The sequence below is a fragment of the Rhinopithecus roxellana genome, chromosome 4 (assembly GCF_007565055.1).
Source record: "Rhinopithecus roxellana isolate Shanxi Qingling chromosome 4, ASM756505v1, whole genome shotgun sequence".
NCBI classification, from domain to species: domain Eukaryota; kingdom Metazoa; phylum Chordata; class Mammalia; order Primates; family Cercopithecidae; genus Rhinopithecus; species Rhinopithecus roxellana.
In genome coordinates, this window is record NC_044552.1 from 151,158,180 (window position 1) to 151,179,180 (window position 21,001).

General features: G+C 49.6%; 1 protein-coding gene across 1 annotated transcript in view; it reads left to right on the plus strand.

The window, feature by feature from the left end:
- Positions 1–6,921: 6,921 nt before the first annotated feature.
- The window catches only part of RNASET2 (ribonuclease T2), a 28,622-nt gene continuing 14,542 nt past the window's right edge, over positions 6,922–21,001 (plus strand). Inside the window, exons 1-4 of the mRNA XM_010356580.2 lie at positions 6,922–7,432; positions 11,028–11,088; positions 15,879–15,934; positions 18,082–18,139. Of these exons, the coding sequence (XP_010354882.1) occupies positions 7,347–7,432; positions 11,028–11,088; positions 15,879–15,934; positions 18,082–18,139 (261 nt within the window). The 5' untranslated portion in view covers positions 6,922–7,346. The remainder of the gene's footprint in view (positions 7,433–11,027; positions 11,089–15,878; positions 15,935–18,081; positions 18,140–21,001) is intronic.

Consider the following 21,001-nt stretch of genomic DNA (forward strand, 5'->3'; position numbering starts at 1 on the left):
GGAGGCCGAGATGGGCGGATTACGAGGTCAGGAGATCGAGACCATCCTGGCGAACACAGTGAAACCCCGTCTCTAATAAAAAAAAAAACAAAAAAACCAGCCAGGCGAGGTGGCGGACACCTGTAGTCCCAGCTACTCGGGAGGCTGAGGCAGGAGAATGGCGTAAACCCGGGAGGCGGAGCTTGCAGTGAGCTGAGATCCGGCCACTGCACTCCAGCCTGGGCGGCAGAGCGAGACTCCCTCTCAAAAAAAAAACAAAAAACAAAAAGAGCTTCTGCACAGCAAAAGAAACTATCAACAGAGTGGACAATCTACAGAATGGGAGAAAATATTTGCAAACTATGCCTCTGACAAAGGTCTAATATCTAGAATCTACCATAAAATTAAATAATTTAACAAGCAAAAAACAAATAATCGCATTAAAAAGTGGGCAAAAGACATGAATAGACACTTCTCAAAAGAAGAGATACAAACAGCCAACAAACATGAAAAAATGCTCAATATCTGTGATTGTTAGGGAAATGCAAATCAAAACCACAACACCAACCACAATGGCTATGATTGAAAGTCAAAGACCCTAGCTATGGCAACATGGTGAGGCCTCCATATCTACAAAAAAAAAAAATTTTTTTTTTTTTTTGAGATGGAGTTTTGCTCTTGTTGCCCAGGCTGGAGTGCAATGGCAAAATTTTTTTTTTTGAGATGGAGTTTTGCTCTTGTTGCCCAGGCTGGAGTGCAATGGCGCAATCTCGGCTCACCACAACCTCCGCCTCCCGGGTTCAGGCGATTCTCCTGACTCAGCCTCCCAATCCAGCTCCCAATAATCCAGCTGGATTATTCTAAGCAAATTAATGCAAGAACAGAAAACCAAATACCATACCAAAAAGTGGGAGCTAGGCTGGGCATGGTGGCTCACGCCTGTAATCCCAGCACTTTGGGAGGCCAAGGCAGGTGGATCACCTGAGGTCAGGAGTTTGAGACCAGCCTGACCAATATGGTGAAACCCCATCTCTACTAAAAATACAAAAATTAGCTAGGCGTGGTGGTCCACGCCTGTAATCTCAGTTTACGCAGGAGGATAAGACAGGAGAACTGCTTGAATCGGGGAGGTGGAGGTTGCAGTGAGCTGAGTTTGGGCCACTGTACTCCAGCCTGGATGACAGAGCAAGACTCTATGTCAAAAAAAATAAATAAGTAAGCGGGAGCTAAACCCTGGGCACCTTGTTGACAAGGTGGCAACAGCAGACACTGGAGACTATTATAGAAGGGAGGCAGGGAGCAGAGCAAGAGTTGAAAAACTAACTATAGGGTACTACGCTCACTACCCAGGTGACAGGATGAACATACCCCAAACCTCAGCATCATGCAGTATACCCATGTAACAAACCTGCACAGGTGCCCCCAAATTTAAAATAAAAGTTGAAATTTTTAAAAAAATACTTATTAAATATCTATTAAATTAACTGTTTTGTTCCATTTTTGAGAGGGAGTCTTGCTCTGTCGCCCAGGCTGGAGTACAGTGACAATATCTCTGCTTACTGCAACCTCCACCTTCTGGGTTTAAGCGATTCTCCTGCCTCAGCCTCTCGAGTAGCTGGGATTACAGGCACCAAGCACCATGCCTGGCTAATTTTTTTTTATTTTTAGTAGAGATTGGGTTTAAGCATGTTGGTAAGGCTGGTCTTGACCTCCTGACCTCAGGTGATCTGCCTGCCTCGGCCTCCCAAAGTGCTGGGATTACAGGCGTGAGCCACGGAGCCCAGCCAAAATTAAATGTTAATGTAATTTTAAACTATTATGTGTAATGCAGAAGGGCTTATCTAAAGTAAAACATTTCAGTTACGTAGTGAAATCTCAGAAGTCTAAAATGCCTTATCTTTTTAAAATAAATAATTATAAAACAGCTCAAGTTAAGGAAGGAGACCACTACTACTCCTGCTGCCCTACTGCCCCCACCTTGCCTAGTTCACAAGACAAAAAAGAGAAAGCAGAAAGTTAGAAAGAAACAAAAGTAAGATAACTAGCCAGACAACCTAGGCACCACCACCCGGCCCTAGGAGTTAAACAAAGTAATAATAATAACATCAACACCTGACCTAAACTACTTGTGTTATCTGTAAATCCCAGACACTGTATGAAAAAAGCGTTGTAAAACTTTTTGTTCTGTTAGCTGATGCATGTAGTCCCCCATGTTTCCCACGCTTGCTCGATTTATCACAACCCTTTCATGTGGACCTCTTAAAGTTGTAAGCCTTTAAAAAGGTCAAGAATTTCTTTTTCGGAGAGCTCGGCTCTTTAGATGCCAGTCTGCCGATGCTCCTGGCCGAATAAAAAACCTCTTCCTTCTTTAATCCTGTATCTGAGGAGTTTTATCTGCGGCTCGTCCTGCTACAAAGCAAGCAGCCTAATAGCCACATGTGTATGAATATGTGTATGTGTGTGTAGGTGTGTGTGTGTGTAGGTGTGTGTATGTGTGTGTATGTGTGTGTGTATGTGAGTGTATGTGTGTGTATGTGTGTGTGTATGTGAGTGTGTGTGTATGTGCGTGTAGGTGTGTGTGTATGTGCGTGTATGTGTGGGTGTATGTGCGTATGTGTGTAGGTGTGGGTGTATGTGTGTATGTATGTGTGTATGTGTGTGTATGTGTGTATGTGTGTGTATGTGTGTATGTGTGTGTGTAGGTGTGTGTATGTGTGTGTAGGTGTGTCTGTAGGTGTGTGTAGGTGTGTGTAGGTGTGTGTATGTGCATGTATGTGTGGGTGTATGTGCGTATGTGTGTAGGTGTGGGTGTATGTGTGTATGTATGTGTGTATGTGTGTATGTATGTGTGTGTATGTATGTGTGTGTGTGTATGTGTGTGTGTGTATGTGTGTGTGTATGTGCGTGTAGGTGTGTGTGTATGTGCGTGTAGGTGTGGGTGTATGTGCGTATGTGTGTAGGTGTGGGTGTATGTATGTATGTGTGTATGTGTGTGTATGTGTGTATGTATGTGTGTGTGTATGTGTGTGTATGTGTGTATGTGTGTGTGTATGTGTGTGTATGTGTGTGTAGGTGTGTCTGTAGGTGTGTGTAGGTGTGTGTAGGTGTGTGTGTATGTGTGTGTATGTGTGTGTAGGTGTGTGTAGGTGTGTGTATGTGTGTGTGTAAGCTCATGGGTCTTTTTCTTTTCCTTTTTCAGAGTAAATATGCTTTGAAAATTTGACATCCATGATTAAATGTAATATGTTGCTTTGCTTCACATTTCATAATAGCATGCTATTTGATCTGATTTATTCTTATTGTCCGGTTCCAAAAAGTTTTTTCCCTGTGATTCCAATTAGTTAAGTCACACTTGAAGAACAAATTATATTGTGAGAAACACGTGATTGGTCTTTTCTGTTTCTTTCCTGTCCTCCTTTTGTCATAGCCACAGCTCAGAATAAAAGAGTTCCACAAAATGTGTACCACAGTGGCCAGGCTGGCATGGCAAAGCCAGATGTGCTGGGACACCCTGACCAACATGGTCAAACTCCGTCTCTACTAAAAATACAAAAATTAGCCGGGCGTGGTGGCACACGCCTGTATTCCCAACTACTCCGAAGGCTGGCGCAGGAGAACTGTTTGAGCCTGGGAGACGGAGGTTGCAGTGAGCTGTGATTGTGCCACTGACTGTGCTCCAGCCTGGCTGACAGAATGAGACTCTGTCTCAAAAAAAAAAAAAAGAAGAAGAAGAAGAGGAAGAGAAAAGGCAGGGAAACACCCAGCAGCTGGCCTCACTTTCTCAAGTAAATAAGTAATTTAGAATGCAAAGGAGTTTTTAAGGTGAGATTCAAGTGTGACAAAGCTCTTTAGAACTTGAGAATCCTAAAACTGTGCAGTTGTGCCATTGCTCTGCCATTGGAATGGCCCGCACCAGATATGGGCTGTTCCTACAGCCTCGGTTTCAGAGTGAAAAAGACCGGGGACCACAGTGACATCTGACCCACAGCCAGCATGGAATGTGAGCAAATGAATGATAAATGACCAACTTCCGTTGAAGTGAGACACTGAGATTTGGGGGTGGTGTATTATTGTAGCATAACCCAGCAAAAGCTGGCATGGAAACAGGAAACCTGGAGCTAAAGCCAAGAAGAGGTTGTGTGGTGAACGTGTCTTGGTCTCTTCAGAATTAACAAAGATTTAAGGATATCTGTTCATAGACATGGATGTTGCCATCCTGTCCCCCTCCCCTCTCCTGAGGACATGTTTCTACATAAGCCAGCAGCATCTTTTAAGTCTCATAGTTTTACCCATTTACACTACGTTGTGGGAGCCAATGTAATTCCCATTCTGGCCACTGCCCACTTGCTTGATGCTGGAGCCCTCTTTTGTTTCTGTAAAGCTGGGAGGCTTCCAGAGCCAAATCCAGCCCTTACAGCCGCTGCCTCTCCCCTATGTAGGGTTCTGTTTAGGATCCTGGTAGGTGGACAAGTAGTCAAGACAGATGACAGATACTCCAGGTTCACATCCAAGTTTTGGGGGGTTGAGAGCGTTTCCATTTGGATGTCCTTCTTCAAGAACAAGAAGGTAAAATTGTGGATACGGAATGAGATCTGGGGTCTTGGTGGGGCCCAGGCCAGCAAGGGGCTGAAGTTCCTCATTAGCTTCCGATGCAGGGGTGGGGGAGTAGGAGCGGGCAGTACAGGAGGAGGTGACAGGAACTCTCAGGGGTAGGGAGAGCTGTGTCGAAAATAAACAAGGAAGTGCAACAGGAAATGACTGGGTGGCTCCTTCAGGCTGGGTAGGACGCTGCTGAATTTATCTGAGCCCTGTGATCCGATTAAAAATTCCCTGAGAGTTCTGGAAAATGGCTTCCTGCAAGAGACCCCCTTCTTCCCCACATGACATAGATAAGAGTGATAAGAGTGACAGATGCGGACAAAGGCAGACACAGATCATCAATGATGAGCCGATCAATAGGAATAACACACTTGCTAAGCAAACTTGGTGAGGCTCCTCTCTTCCGCCCGAGGCTGAGCCTCATCTTAGCGTGAGTCAGTCCCCCCTTGAGAGAACAGGCTGGTCACGGGGTCAACCTTCTCTGATCTAATGTCCTATGAAGGCAGGTTCTCATCCCACTTCTCCATTCCCAGTTCGTTCTTTCTCTTTGTTTTCTTTCTTTCATTCTTTTTTTTTTTTTTTTTTTTTTTTGACGGAGTCTCACTCTGTCACCCAGGCTCGAGTACAGCCCAGGCTGGTGCGATCTCGGCTCACTGCAACCTCTGCCTCCCGGGTTCAAGTGATTCTCCTGCCTCAGCCTCGGCAGTAGCTGGGATTACAGTCACATGCCACCACGCCCAGCTAATTTTTGTATTTTTAGTAGAGACTAAAGGCCCCCAGGCCCCTGCAATAATGCTCCTCATAACGCTGCCTCTCCCCGAATACAGATTTGCTTTATATTTGGCAGTGGTCACAACAGCCCCGTTTGACAAGGGGATGTTTAAACAGACTAGACTGTGATTTAAGGGAAAATGAGGATTCTGGGAAGTACTTTTGTTTTAAGAAAATTATTTTTTAGTTTAAAAGAAAAGAGAAAAAGAACTGTGGCTTGCGCCTATATCCTTGAGAGGAAGGAATGAAAGGAGCCAGAAAGAAGTCGTTAAGGAGAAGGAGAACGAGAATAACACCATGACCTGTAGGAGGTCCCGGAGGAGCTAAGGAGGTGTCGGCCCGTCCCCCCATCTGTTCCACAGGTGGCATTTTGTTGAGGACCGACTGTCCCCCATCCACTGTGCTCAGTGGCAGGGACTCAAGGTGGGCAAAATAGACACGGGTCTCGCCTTGCAGCCTAGAGGGAAGGACAGATATGAACTGAATAATTATTTCAATATTTTGTTTCAAATAATGGTGATGTATGCAGGCAAAGTCCAGGCCTGTGGGAGAGCTGGCTACAGGCCCACCTGCTATTTAGACAGTTACCAGTGGCAGAGGACTCCGAGGAAGCTGCAGTTTACTTGACATGTAAATAGGAATGGCCTTAACTAGCCGTGGGTGTGCGGGCGGGGAAGGCAAAGAGGAGAAACACCTGCAGAGACACTTTCGGGTGCACAGTCCGTGGACGGGGCGGGGGTGCGGGGGAACCCGCGCCTTTGAAGGGCTGGGAAGGCCAGGGTGCCGGGGGAGGAGTCCGGGCCTCTGGGACTGGGCCTGGCTGCGCCAAGGTGGGGCTGCCATGAAGTCCCCTTCATCCGTGGGGGGTGGCCCGCCCCTCTAGGAGGGGATCCCTCACAAGAGGACTTCCCAGGTCGCGCCCCGAGGCGGCTCTTTGCGGACCCCACACAGATGCCTTCCGGGCTCCTGGGGCCCGCGGGGAGGGACAGGTGACGCACAGGGTTGGGTGAGGGCCAGGCCCTTCTAGGAATGTTGGTGCTCCCAGCACCTAGCACGGGGAGACCGGAGAGGTTTCCAGGGCAGTGGCCCGAGTAGGTCCCCTCCTAATTCTGGAGCCGTCCCTCGGGCTGCTCAGTGGTGCGCCGAGGAGGCCGGAGGCTGCGGGGAGCCGGGGCGGCCAAGCACCGTCTGCAGTCAGGAGGTCCCGGGCAGCTTGCAGGGCGCAGTTTTTGAGAGCGGATGCGGCGTGCGGGCTGCAGATGATGGCTGTCCCTGGAGCGCCGGGTGACCCTGGGGCCCGCACACCCACTTGCTGGCGGGGGTGGCGCAGACACGGGCTGTCCCCCCGAGGGCGGTCCTCCCTGGTGGTCCAGGCTAGCTCCGACCTGGGAGTGGGGGAGTGGCGCAGAGCTGCGTGGGAAGGCGCGGGGTGCCTGCGTGGCGAAGGAACACAGCTGCCTGACACGCCCGCAAGGCCCGCGGACCTGCTCTGACCTCTGCCTCTCCCGGCCAACCGCGGGGCGGGGCGGAGCGGGGCGGGGCGGGGCGTGAACGCCGGGCGGGGAAGTGGCGTTCTGGGGGGCGTGTCCGCCGGCGGGGGCGAGCCGTACTGGGGGCGTGGCTCTCTGCTCCCGTGCAGGCCAGGCTGGACGCGACTGACCGTGGTCGTGGGCGGACGGTGGCTGCGGCGCGGAGGAGCTGGGGTCGCGGTGGGCCCGGGACGTGCGCGCTTGGTGCGCGAACCTGAAGGGGAGCTCCAAGGGGCCTGGGTCGCCAGGGTTGCTGCTGCAATTTTCAGAGCCCGGCGAGGGGCCCGCGAGTCACTGGCTCAGGCCGTCCAGGGCCCCGGGCGCACCCGGTGGCCGCTGCTCAGCGGAGGGAGCGCGGCGGCGCGGGGTCTCGGAGACAGCTTTTCTCCCGGAAGCCTTCCTCGGGCCGCAGGTGGAAAGTGGGGGCCGGAGCGGCAGCAGGCCGCGTCCTCTCCGCAGGTCGGCACCATGCGACCTGCAGCACTACGCGGGGCCCTGCTGGGCTGCCTCTACCTGGCGTTGCTTTGCCTGGGCGGTGCGGACAAGCGCCTGCGGTGAGTTATCTTGCGAGGTAAAGTGGGGAGCGTGGGAGCCGGGCCCTAGAGCTTTCCACGCGGTGCAGGCTGCTACTCTCGGGGTCGGCGCTCGCTGAGCCCCAAGCAGCGACTGGGGAGGGCAGGGAGAGCCGAGCACGCTCCGGGGTGACCCCTGGCAAGGAGTGGGTTGGGGGGAGCCCTGGGCACGCTCCGGGGTAACTCCTGGGAAGAAGTGGGTTGCGGGGGGGAGCCCTGAGCACTCCCCGGGGTGACCCCTGGGAAGGAGTAGGGGGTAGGGTGAGGTTCTGGGTACACTCTGGCCTGGAGCAGGACTGGAAACTGGTCCCACAGACAACTCCCAGCCTAGAACGCGACAGAGCAGGTGGCAGGCTTGGTGGAGCACGGTTCCTGCACTCGAAGTTCTCCCAGAGGTCGAAGTCGTGGAGGGGACGCTTAATTTTAGCTTCCACTGCAGCGGGTGGTGAAACGACTGTTCTTCCTCTTTTTGAGTGTCCTGTTCTGAATCTCTTACCCTGGCTCACCCTCCCTGTTTGTGTGTGTGTGTGTGTGTGTGTGTGTGTGTGTGTGTGTGTGCGCGCGCGCGCGCGGGGGTTGCGGGGGGCAGCCGCCCAGATTAATTAGGGGTAAACGGGCGTTGCTGCAAAGAATTCCAACTTGAATTCTGTGGAAGATACCACAGAATTTTGTTTTTTTTTGTTTGTTTGTTTCGTTTTTTTTGAGACGGAGTCTTGCTCTGCCGCCCAGGCTGGAGTGCAGTGGCCGGCTCTCAGCTCACTGCAAGCTCCGCCTCCCGAGTTCACGCCATTCTCCTGTCTCAGCCTCCCGAGTAGCTGGGACTACAGGCGCCCGCCTCGTCGCCCGGCTAGTTTTTTGTATTTTTTAGTAGAGACGGGGTTTCACTGTATTAGCCAGGATGGTCTCGATCTCCTGACCTCATGATCCGCCCGTCTCGGCCTCCCAAAGTGCTGGGATTACAGGCTTGAGCCACCGCGCCCGGCCGAAGATACCAATATTTGAATACCATGTTTTTTTCTTCTATTTGGGTAACGATCGGGTTAATAAAAGGATTTCTTACATAGAAGGTGTTGAAAAGGTGGGTTTTACTTGTTATTTATGTATTATTATTATTATTATTTTTGAGAGAGAGTCTTGCTCTGTCACTCAGGCTGGAGTACAGTGGCCTGATCTCAGCTCACTGCAACCTCAACCTCCCGGGTTCAAGCGATTCTCCTGCCTCAGCCTCAAAGTAGGTGGGATTACAGGCGCACACCACCACGCCTGGCTAAGTTTTGTATTTTGTATTTAAGAACTTCTGACCTCAGGTGATCCGCCCGCCTCGGCCTCCCAAAGTGCTGGGATTACAGGCGTGAGTCCCTGCACCTGGCCAGGGTTTTACTTTTTAAATACCTTAGATTTTTTCTTTTTTAATCGTATACATTAAAAGGTAGCATTATATTTCAATGTTCCAGAAAATGAATTTTCTGAAAAAGAGCTACATTTATGTCCTTATTTATTGGCCATGAGGGTCAGAGCCTCTCATTGGGGAAGTCTGTGGCGTGCTGACCGGTGCTGGCTGAGTGGGAACTGCTAGTTCACACCCAGGTGTGGGACGTTTCAGCTCTTTGCACTGCAGTTTCCTCTTTTGTAAAGTAGAAATAGTAACAGTCTGCCTCACAGAGTTGGCTTCAGGAGAAATCAGTTAAGGTACAGAATGTACTTGCAATGATGTCTGACTGGAAGTAAACGTTAGCACAAAACAGGCTGTCATATGTGGATCCCCCATCCCACCCCATAATTCATGCAGCTGATATAATGGGACCACCTTAAGCAGGCAAGATTTGCGAGAATGTGGTTGATTCAGACCACCAGGGCTTCACAGATCAGCGGGTATTTTCCCAAGTTCTAACTGGGTTTGAGATCTTGGTGATTTTTCTTTCTTCTTAGACTTTCTTTAGCTTCTCCATTACTTTCTCCGTGAATAGGGGAGGGGGGCATGTGTGTGGGAGGGGTCTCCTGCACTCACACCACTCTTTGCCTGGTTGTAGATGGAGAGTTTGTTACGGATGTCTGAGTCTTGGTAGTTTTGTTGTAAGCATATTGATAGTCTCATCTTCCTGGGCATTGCTAAGCTTTCCAGCCTCAGTTTCCATCTGTGTAAAATAAGGTTTTTGCACCCAAGGGTAAAAGCTTTTCCCAAAAGCTTTTCCCAGCTTTGATTCTCACCCTGCAGCTCATCCTTTTTTTTTTTTTTTTTTTTTTGAGACAAGGTCTGGCTCTGTCGCCCAGGTTGGAGTGCAGTGATGTAATCTGGGTTCACTGCAACTTCCACCTCCTGGGCTCAAGCTATATCCTCTTGCCTTAGCGCCTTCCAAGTAGCTGGGACTACATGTTCATGCCACCACACCTGGCTAATTTTTGTAGACAGGGTTTCACCATGTTGCCCAGGCTGATCTTGAACTCCTGAGCTCAAGCAATCTGCCCGCCTCCGCCTCCCAAAGTGCTGGGATTATAGGTGTGAGCCACCGGGTTTGAACCCGTTTTTCCTTTTGTACTGAGAGCTTGCATAATTAGTTCCAATGTACAACTAAGTTTTCATACCATCTTAATTGTAAATTCTCTACAAATTCAACAGGACTCAATTATTTACAAAAGCTAATGTGTAACAACTTGATCTTTTTACTTGGAATCTTCTCTTCTAAAATTTGATTTATCCTGAAGTGTCTGCTTGACTTATATTCCTGTGTTGCTGCTGGCTTTTTCCATGTGCATTTTTTGCAAGCTGCACATTTTACTTCAGTCTCGTTGTTAAGTCTTGCAGATCTGGCTAGAGGCCTCCTGCCATGAATAAGCTGAAGCTCCACAGTGGCTTCTGTGAGGTCTTAGAGTCAGACGAGTTTCACAGTGTTCAGGTTTGTGATCTAGTGTGGCCCTGTGTTCTGGGTAACACATGTGATGCAGTGCTGCGTGCATACCATGTCTTGGATAACATTCAGGATGCAGTGCACATACCGTGCTCCAGTTAACAGTCCTGGTGGCATCTGAAGTAGCACCCTAAACTCAAAGGACACATCCTGCAGAGAAGCAAGTGAAGTCTAAAAACTGAGTCGGGGTAGTGACGATAAATAGCGTTATGCTAATTCAGGTTATGTTTTGTTGCCGAGTGAATTACAAAAAACTGCCAGGTTTCAAGCTTTTATGGGTTTCACGAATGCAAGGGAGGTATCGTGGGTCTGCATTTCTCTTGAGCATCCTTAGGAGAAAGGTGCTTCGTGGCTCAGTGGCTTCCCTTCAGTGAGGACCTCCCTGGCTGCCCTCCTAACTTGCCCTGCCTCTGCTTCCCTTCCTCTCCCCTCCTCCCCTTCTCCTATTCATGTTCACTGCCACTCAGCACTGGATACCACCACGTGTGCCTTCTTAGTGTAGGGGTTTACCACCTTCCTCACAGGAGTGTGCGCAGCAGCAGGGCAGGCAGTGTTCCCTGTCCCACAGGCACTCAATGCTGAATGAATGAATGAAGGGATGGATGGGGGGATGAATTTTTTCTGTAACTTTAAAAAAGTTCTTGAAAACTAAGTTTCTTGTGTTTTGACAGTGACAACCATGAGTGGAAAAAGCTAATTATGGTTCAGCACTGGCCTGAGACGGTATGTGAGGTGAGTGTTTCTGCCTTGACGGGCCCTGGGACCTGGGGAGCCCTGTGAAGAGGGGTTTGCGTGCACCTGCCCGTCCAGGGCACCCACGCTGCTGGTGCAGGAGGTGGGCACTGCTCTGGTGGGTGGGCGGTGTCTCCTGCAGAGACTGCCCCCAGGAGGGCTGTGTGTGAGCTTCCCAGGGCTGCTGTAACAAAGTGCCACAAGCTGGGTAGCGAAGAGCCTCAGGAATTTATTCTCACAGTTCTGAAAGGGGAAGTCTCAACCTAGGGTCAGAAGGGTTGGTTCCTCCTGGAGGGCTCTGAGAGAGTTTGTTCTGTTTCTCTGCTAGCTTCTAGTAAGGACCCGTGGTCCTCTGCATTCCTGGGTGGCCCATCACCCCAATCTCTACCTCTCCTTCACAGTGTGTTCTCTGCTTTGTGTCTCTCTGTCTCTTCTGATGAAGACACCAGTAATTGGATTTAGGGCCCATCCTAATCTGCTATCACCTCATCTTAACTTGATGACATCCGCAAAGACCCTGTGTCCATGTAGGGTCATGTTCACAGATGGGAGGAGGGGTTAGGACGGGGATATATCTTTTGGGAGGACACGTTTCAACCCACAGCAAGCCTCAGTTTGTCTCCTCCCTCTGTAGGTGGCAAGCCACCCAGGTGCCAAGGCAAGAGACCGAGGGCACAAGCTGTTCCAGTATAATAAAGAAAATATGTAAAACAAGAATAGCTATACTAGAAATAGATTATAGATATGATGATATATGAATATTATTAATCATCAGTTTGTAGCATTACTCTTTATTTCAATATTATAATAGTCCTTGCTCTACAATTATAACGTAGGAAAAACCAGGCCATACAGAGATAGGAGCTGAAGGGGCACGGTGAGAAGTGACCAGAAGACGTGTGTGAGCCCTCTGTCATGCCTGTACACGGCCACTAGATGGCTCCTTGGTCTAGCGATAATGCCAGTGCCTGGGAAGGCAACCGTTACTTAGCAGACCTTGGTCTAGCGGTAGTGTCAGTGCCTAGGGAAGGCACCCATTACTTAGCCGACTGGGAAAGGGAGTCTCCCTTTCCCCGGGGGAGTTAGAGAAGACTTTGCTTCACCACCTCTTGTGGAAGGCCAGACATCAGTCAGGCCCGTCCACAGCCATCCGGAGGCCTAACCATCTCCCCATGATGCTGTGCTGCAGTGGTCACGCTCCTGTTTCACTTTCATGTTCCACCCTGTACCCCTGGCTCTGCCTTCTAAATAGCAGTAGCAGAATTAGTGAAAGTACTAAAAGTCTTTGAAATGCATAGACGAAATAATGGTGTAAGGTCTCCTCTCTCTCTCTCAAACAGGGAAGGGCCCCCTGTCTGGTGGACGCGTGACTCACGTGACCTTATCAATCATTGGAGATGACTCACTCCTTACCCTGCCCCTTTTGCCTTGTATCCAATAAATAACAGCTTAGCCAGGCATTCGGGACCACTGCTGGTCTCCGGGTCTTGGTGATAGTGGTTCCCCGGGCCCAGCTGTCTTTTATCTCTTTGTCTTGTGTCTTTATTTCTACGGTCTCTCGTCTCTGCACACGAGGAGAAAAACCCACAGACCCTGTAGGGCTGGTCCCTACATCCCTCCGCGTATTGGACATTATTGAACATCTTATTAACATGTCCTGTGAGTGAAGAGGACTCAAGAGCATCCCTGCCTCCTTTGCTGTGCTTGGCACCCATGGTACCCGCGGCCCTCCAGGCTGGCCCCTCTTCATCTGGCTCTGTTTTGCTCCGTGCCCCACATCCCTTCAATGTCCTGTCAGTGTCCAGGCCCTTCTCATTGGAGCACCCAGAGCCAGGACGCTGCCTGGATCTGCCCCTCAGGGCCTGCCCTGCTCAGTGTATCGAGCCGACCCTGGTGTGCCTCGCACACTTCTACAGTGTTTCATCGTATTGCTGAGCTAGCTCCACATTCTGTCAGGAGCACGCAGGCTTTATGTTTTGCCTCTAGCACTGAGTGTTAATGATTTTCTCTTCTACTTCCTCACTGATTTTTCTGATGACAAATGAAAATGAAATTTTGCTTATCTGGCTCAAATTATGCTCTTGCTCATTTCTATACACGAGACTGCCCCGTTTTCAGTTTTGCAGACTTAACGTTGCGCCCCTGGTGCTGTTTCCTTGCCTTGGGGTAGGGGCAGTGGACAGGAGGAGCCGGAAGCTGCTTGGCACCAACTTTCAGTTGTTGGGAGTGTGGCTGGCGTTCTGAGATATGGTGAGGGATTGCTGGAGTCCTTGGTTCCTAAGGAAGGAAGGACCAGCAAGGTCCGTGGAGGAGGAGCTTGAACTTAAGCATTGTCTTTGACCCACACTGAAGGATCTGCCTCCAGGGCCTGAGAGTTGGCTGCTCTGCATTCAGGGAGGCATTTACATGACAAAATGTGGGTGTGTGCCTGCACACTAATGTAAATCTGCGTGGAGGCACATCTTTGCCTTGAGGCTTTAGAAAAAGATTTTTAAAAAATCTGTAGCAAAAGATCCTTGTTAGGGAGTATATTTCCTACCAGGCATCCATGGTGAAGGGTTCTGTTTCAGCCCAGGTGTCCTCCTAGGCAGTGAGGGCCGTCCCTGGTGCCCTCTCCAATGAGATGCTTGTGTCAAAAGTGCTTGATCTGTCTGGGGTTCCCAGTGTCCTGGGCTCTCCCACAGCTCCACGCAGGCAGGCCTGGGAACTGAGTGCTGTGCAGAGCCCTCAGAGCCCTGTGTGGTGCAGGCGTTGCTCTCTGCAGTGTCCCCAGGAAAGGAGCCAAGCTTCTGGCTTTGAACCGGGTTCCCTGAGGGATGGAGTTGGGTGGCAGAGGTGAAGTTACAGGTTTTGGCCTCTGACCTTCTTCCTCTAGCACTTAGCTGTAAGGACTTTCTGTTCTACTTCCTCAACTGATTTTTCTGTTGACAAGTGAAAATGCAATTTCGCTTATCCGGCTCAAATTATGCCCTTGATCATTTCTTTTTTTTTTTTTTTGAGAAGGAGTCTCGCTCTATTGCCCAGGCTGGAGTGCAGTGGTGTGATCTCGGCTCACTGCAACCGCCGCCTCCTGGGGTCAAGCCATTCTCCTGCCTCAGCCTCCTAAGTAGCTGGAACTATAGGAGCCCACCACCATGCCCAACTAATTTTTGTATTTTTAGTAGAGACAGTGTTTCATTATGTCAGCCAGGCTGGTCTTGAACTCCTGACCTCAAGTGATCCACCAGCCTTGGCCTTTTAAAGTGCTAGGATTATAGGCCTGCGCCATTGCGCCCAGCCCAGTCTTGCTCATTTCTAATACTAGAGATTGCTGTGTTTCCAGCCTTTTTGCCGCTCAGGCTTTCAGTCGCTGACACCTCTCAGCTGAACCAGACTCCCCCTCCTTTCCAGATCGACTGTGAGCTGAAGCTGCCTCCCAGGAAAGGCAAATTTGGGGAAAGCGCTGGGCGGGATGGACCCTGGTGCCCTGGCGGGTCCTCTGGGCTCAGACTTGTGCTTTCCTTTGCTGCCCCCACTGTGTTGGGCCAGGCATGCCCTGTGCTTCATCCGCTCCCATAGCCCACATATATTTCTGGATGACTGTTGTGGAAAAACTTCATTTTAGCTAAACAATTTGAAAATACTTAAAAAATGCTAAGCTGAGTTTTTTTTCTCTATTATTTTATCTTTATGATGGTGATTAAGGATGTACTCCTATTCTTAGCTTTTTATTTTTCTGGCTTCAAATTTTTTGATACTTATTATTTCACTCATCTATTTGGACTTGGTACCTGAACAAGCATTAGTTTAGCAGGGTACTCTCAGCCTTTTGTCCTTAAACATGTATTTTCGGGTATATGTTAAGTAAATTATCTCTGGGCAAATGAGAGTGTTCCCATCAGATTGGCTTAACAAAAACAGCTTTTTTTTTTTTTGAGATGGAGTCTTGCTCTGTCACCAGGCTGGACTGCAGTGGCATGATCTTGGCTCACTGCAAGCTCCGCCTTCCGGGTTCAAGTGATTCTCCTGCCTCAGCCTCCTGAGTAGCTGGGATTACAGGCGCGTGCCACCACGCCCAGCTAATTTTTGTATTTTTAGTAGAGACAGGGTTTCACAGGTCGGCCAGGATGGTCTTGATCTCCTGACCTCGTGATCTGCCCACCTCCACCTCCCAAAGTGCTGAGTTTAGAGGCATGAGCCACCGTGCCCAGCCTTTTTTTTTTTTTTTTTTTTTTTTTTGAGACACAGTTTTGTTCTTGTCACCTAGGCTGGAGTGCAATGGTGTGATCTCGGTTCACTGAGTTCAAGCAGTTCTCCTGCCTCAGCTTCCAGAGTAACAGGGACGACAAGCACCTGCCACCACACCCGGCCAATTTTGTGTTTTCAGTAGAGACGAGGTTTCACCATGTTGGCCAGGCTGGTCTAGAACTCCTGACCTCAGTTGAACCACCCGCCTTGGCCTCCCAAACAAAGTTTTGGGATTACAGGCGTGAGCCACTGTGCTCGGCTCATAAAAGCACCGGTTTCTGTTAAGTCAAATATTTGAGGAATGGCTTAACAAAAATGGCTGTTTCTATTAAGTCAGTTGTTTGAGGATTGGCTTAGAACATCCAGCCCGAGTGTAGCTTCCTCATGGATTTGTTGTTGTAAGCAATTTATTATGAACTAACACTGATTTTAGCTTGTGTTATTAGCACAGTACCTGTATCTCGTTGGCATATGTTGCAACTAGTTGCTAAATGTATTTTAATAGGGTTCTAAGTATATTTTAATAAAGAGTCAACCATTTTCTTGTTATATTTTCTCCCTAGGAAATTCAAAACGACTGTAGAGACCCTCCGGATTACTGGACAATACATGGACTATGGCAAGTATCTCACACAATTAAATCTTAGGCAGAAGAGGCTCGCTGACTGGGAACCCTAGCTTGAATGTATTTATTCTTGTTTATTTTTAGGAGTTTATCCAATAGACCAGATTCTTATAAAAATATCTTTAGTCTTTCTAGCAGAACACTGATTCTCTTGTTCTTTAATTCTGTCTTCATATAACAATAACACTTTTTTTTTTTTTTTTTTTTTTGAGATGGAGTCTTACTCTGTTGCCCAGGCTGGAGTGCAGTGGCACGATCTCGGCTCACTGCAACCTCCGCCTCCCAGGTTCAAGTGATTCTCTTGCTCCAGCCTCCCAAGTAGCTGGAATTACAGGTGTGCCCCACCACACCCAGCTGATTTTTGTATTTTTTAGTAGAGCCAGGATTTCACCATGTTTGTCAGGCTGGTCTCGAACTCCTGACCTCAGGTGATCCACCTGCCTTGGCCTCCCAAAGTGCTGGGATTACAGGTGTGAGCCACTGCGCCCGGCCAGTAACACTTTTTAAAATAGTGTTTACAGATTCTCGGTACATGTTAGGGTCACTACATTTTAATTTTCTCATTTTGTTCTTCTCTTGGGATTTATTATAAATAACTACATGAAAATACATAAATGTGTGTATCTCTCTTGTACACATTTCGGAGACACTCAAATTTATTTTTCTGGTTTTGTCTGCCTTTAGTTAATTCTTTTCTTTTTTTTTTTTTTTTTTTTTTTTTTTTTTTGAGACGGAGTCTCGCTCTGTCGCCCAGGCTGGAGTGCAATGGCCGGATCTCAGCTTACTGCAAGCTCCGCCTCCCGGGTTCACGCCATTCTCCTGCCTCAGCCTCCCTAGTAGCTGGGACTACAGGCGCCCGCCAGGTCGCCCGGCTAGTTTTTTGTATTTTTTTTAGTAGAGACGGGGTTTCAGCATGTTAGCCAGGATGGTCTTGATCTCCTGACCTCGTGATCCGCCCGTCTCGGCCTCCCAAAGTGCTGGGATTACAGGCTTGAGCCACCGCGCCCGGCCCAGTTAATTCTTTTCTATTTAACATGGACATACTTGTGACGTTGAACTGGGCGCACGAATCGCCCCATCTGAAAGACCAGTTTTGTCCTGCTGCCTCGATGCCGGGATTGAAAAAGGCCCTTTTAGCTTTATTGGTGCCTCTTGGTTCCTTAGGAAGAGGGATTGGTGGGAAACAAGTTAAGTTGGAATGTAGCTACTCGGGTTTCACTTTCTTCTCAGGCTGCTCAGATGACCTTGACCTCCTGTCTCTGGGGCTCCTGGCTTTCCTAGACTTTGCGTGGTGTCCTCTCCCTTGCTGTTGCCAAATGCTCTAATTGTGCCTCTGCTCATCGTGGCCGTTTCATTTCTGAGGCTGGAATGAAGCTTTGCAATGCCATCCAGTCCGGTGCATGCAATCAGGCGGGTTTCACATGCTGGTCCAGCTGTTGACCCTGAAGACACTCTCCTCCCTGGCCTCTTTGGGGCTCTGAGAGGTCGGGGTCTTAGGAAGTTGGTGACCTTGTAGAGTAAGCAGCACTCAAGAGTCAGAGTTGATATGTCCAGAATTAGATGTGTGAGGATGGAGTTCAAGTTCTAGACAGTGTAAGTGCGTTTGCTACTAAAAATGAAATGAAAATCCTGCTAGCTGATCTTCTGTCATACGCTAGGTACTTTCTGACATGTTACATTTGTCATCTCCTGGAGTCCTCCTCACCATTGAAAGGAACAGGCTCTCGCTGTTCTCATGCTGGATCTGTGGCATGGAGATTGGCCAGGGGTCAGCTTACTTAGGTCCTGGTGCTAGGGAGCAGCAGAGGTTGCTGTCAACCCAGTCAGGGCGACCCCAGAGCCCCCGCTCCTAGGTGCTACTAGGCCATCCATTGCGCTTCCTTTACTAAGCAGCGGCCTGTTTGCATTACTCCTGGATGCTCTTAACACAATTTCTTTTCTCTTCTAAAGAAATTCGAACTCTGACTACTCTTACCCGTGTCTTCTTTCTTAAGCGTCCTGCATGGGATAAGGAATTCCCAATTAGAATTTCTCTTTTTATGCTTTGCAGACATTAATGAAAGTGTTTTCTAAGGTCGTGTAGAAGCCACCCCAACCAAGACTCATATTTCTTACTTTCTCTTTTAAATTTGAATTTCCAGGCCTGATAAAAGTGAAGGATGTAATAGATCGTGGCCCTTCAATTTAGAAGAGATTAAGGTATTGATTTTTAATTATATTTCTACTGCAGAGTGTTGACCTAGATTCACTCTTTTCTTCACAAGTGTATCTTCAAAGTCATCTTTAAAATTATGGGGTTATGAATGTATTCACCAGGATTGAGCCCTTGGTGCTGTTTTAGTAAGTATTGCTATCTCAACCCCACAAATTACACCAACTGACCTTTCCCCTCCCCTTCCCTCCCCTCCCCTGCCTTGTGCCCAAGCCACTGCATGAGGGGCCTGAGCGAGGGACTCCAACCAGAGCAAGCCCTCACACTCCCCTGTGCCAACCTTGTGCAGATCCTGACACTCGCCCACCAGCCCCGCCTCGTCCCAGGTCCCAGGACTCCTGGGTCAGATGGCTCACGTGGGAATCCGGTTGGTGTGCTCTATTGCCAGGCATCTCCAGACAGCTGAGGCTCAGAGAGCACAGGCCTGGGGCTGTCCTATCTGGTGGACGGGTTTCTGAGCAGGGTGGACATGCTGGGCCTTTCCAGTACAAGAGCTTGATTAAAGAAAACTCACAGGGTGGGAATTTATTAGAGATAGTAGCAGAGGCGTTCCTTTGAGATACCTATACCTCATATGGCATAACAGAGTCTTCACTTGTACGCACGCCCTCACCTTTCCTTAGGGTGCCAACAGTTCCTGTGTGTAACTAGTGTATGTCAGGGTAGCTGGTCCTGGACCCAGGGAGGTGGTGGTAACTGGGGCCTTCTTTGAAATATGCAGTAGAATGGAAGAATTTGTGGAAGTTGTGGGTCCTTCCTAGGAATGGTACATTCCCCAAGGTCATTAGTTGCAAATCCATCACAAGTTCTTGTTTTTTGTTTTCTTTTTTGAGGCAGAGTTTCGCTCTGGTTGCCCAGGCTGGAGTGCAATGGTGCAGTCTTGGCTTACCACAACCTCCGCCTCCCAGATTCAAGTGATTCTCCTGCCTCAGCCTCCCGAGTAGCTGGGATTACAGACATGTGCCACCACACCCAGCTAATTTTGTATTTTTAGTAGAGACAGGGTTTCCCCATGTTGGTCAGGCTGGCCTCGAACTCCCAACCTCAGGTGATCTACCCACCTTGGTCTCCCAAAGTGCTGGGATTACAGGTGTGAGCCACCGTACCCAGCCCACAAGTTCTAATCTGTATGGAATTGTTTTCTTTTTCCTCCCCATGAAGACCCTCAGTGGGATAAGCCAAGAGGCTGGGCACTGCCATGAGACTTAGAAGGGACACCCCCGAGCCTGGTGCTGTCTCTAGCTCCTCACACAGACTCTCCTCCTCTCCTCCAGGACTCACTGCAGGGAATGGGCTCTGGGGAGGCATGATGAAGAGGCCACTTCAGGATATGTTGAGTTTGAAATGCTCTTGAGACCTCCAGGTGGTGACATAGAGGATCTTCAGGGTCAGAGGAAAGGTGGCTTTAGGCATAATTAGCATGAGGATGGTGAATCTAAATGACAGGTGTAGGGATGTACATGGATCTGTGGACATGGGTGGATGAGGGGCCAGGGCTGACAGGTGTGGGTGTGGGTGAGTGAGGGGGCAGCGCTGACAGGTGTGGACATGGGTGGTTGAGGGGGCAGGGCTGACAGGTGTGGGTGTGGGTGGGTGAGGGGGCAGGGCTGACAGGTGTGGGTGTGGGTGGGTGAGGGGGCAGGGCTGATAAGTGTGGACCTGGGTAGGTGAGGGGGCAGGGCTGACAGATGTGGGTGGGCTAAGGGGGCAGCGCTGACAGGTGTGGGCCTGATGGGCAGAGGGGGCAGTGCTGGTGGAGCCCCGTGATAACAACCAGGTGAAAAGGGGCATGTGTGCCTACAGCCGGGAAAGGCGGAAACCCAGGAGAGGAGAGGTTGGTGCAGAGGCACCATGGGACTGCATATCCCCGAGGCATCCAGGACAGGAAGGCTGAATTGCCTTTTGGGTGGGGGGCGGCGGGTCATGGGTCTGTGGTGGCCTGAGCCGCCACTCCTCAGAGTAGTCCTGGCTTCCTCGTTGTGTAGCGGTAGATCCAACTTTGCATTGTCCCAAATGGAAGTAGCCCAGTTTGCACAGTCAATCATATCATGGCCTAGGTCATCCCGAGGGCTGGTGGGGCTGAAGCCAGCATGGTGGGGCAGGAGAGGCTGGTTGGGGGGCTGCAGGGGGTCAGAGCTGCGCCCACATGGGCGGGGGCTGTGGGGTGGGGCCACATTACAAATGGGCTGAGGAAAGAACCCTCATATAGGGTGCTGGAAAACAGGAGAAAGGGAAGAAAAATGAAGTTATCTGAAGTTTGTTCAGCATCTTTTTACTGACTATTTTGGGTTTTTTTGGTGTAGAGGGTGTGTAGAAATTGAAAAGTAAACTCCAGTTCCGTTGAATTTAGCGTGACCGGTGCAGTGTGGAGCCCAGGCTGCCCAGCTCACACAAGCTCTTCTCTGGGAAAAGAAGAGCTTGTCCTTTGTTTGTTTGTTTTAATTGATGGTTTATTGTTTGTTTGTTTTTTAAGACGGAGTCTCACTCTGTCGCCAGGCTGGAGTGCGGTGGCTCGATCTCGGCTCACTGCAACCTCTGCCTCTCTGGTTCAGGTGATTCTCCTGCCTCAGCCTCCCGAGTAGCTGGGATTACAGACATGTGTCACCATGCCCGGCTAATTTTTGTGTTTTTGGTAGAGACGGGGTTTCACCAGGTTGGCCAGGAGGGTCTTGATCTCCTGACTTCCTGATCTGCCTGCATCAGCCTCCCAAAGTGCTGGGATTACAGTCGTGAGCCACCACGTCCGGCTGATTTTTTTTTAGAACAGTTTTAGGTTTACAGAAAAATTGGATGGAGATTACAGACAGTTCACTCCCTTCCCCTCAAATCTCCCAATCATTAACATCTTC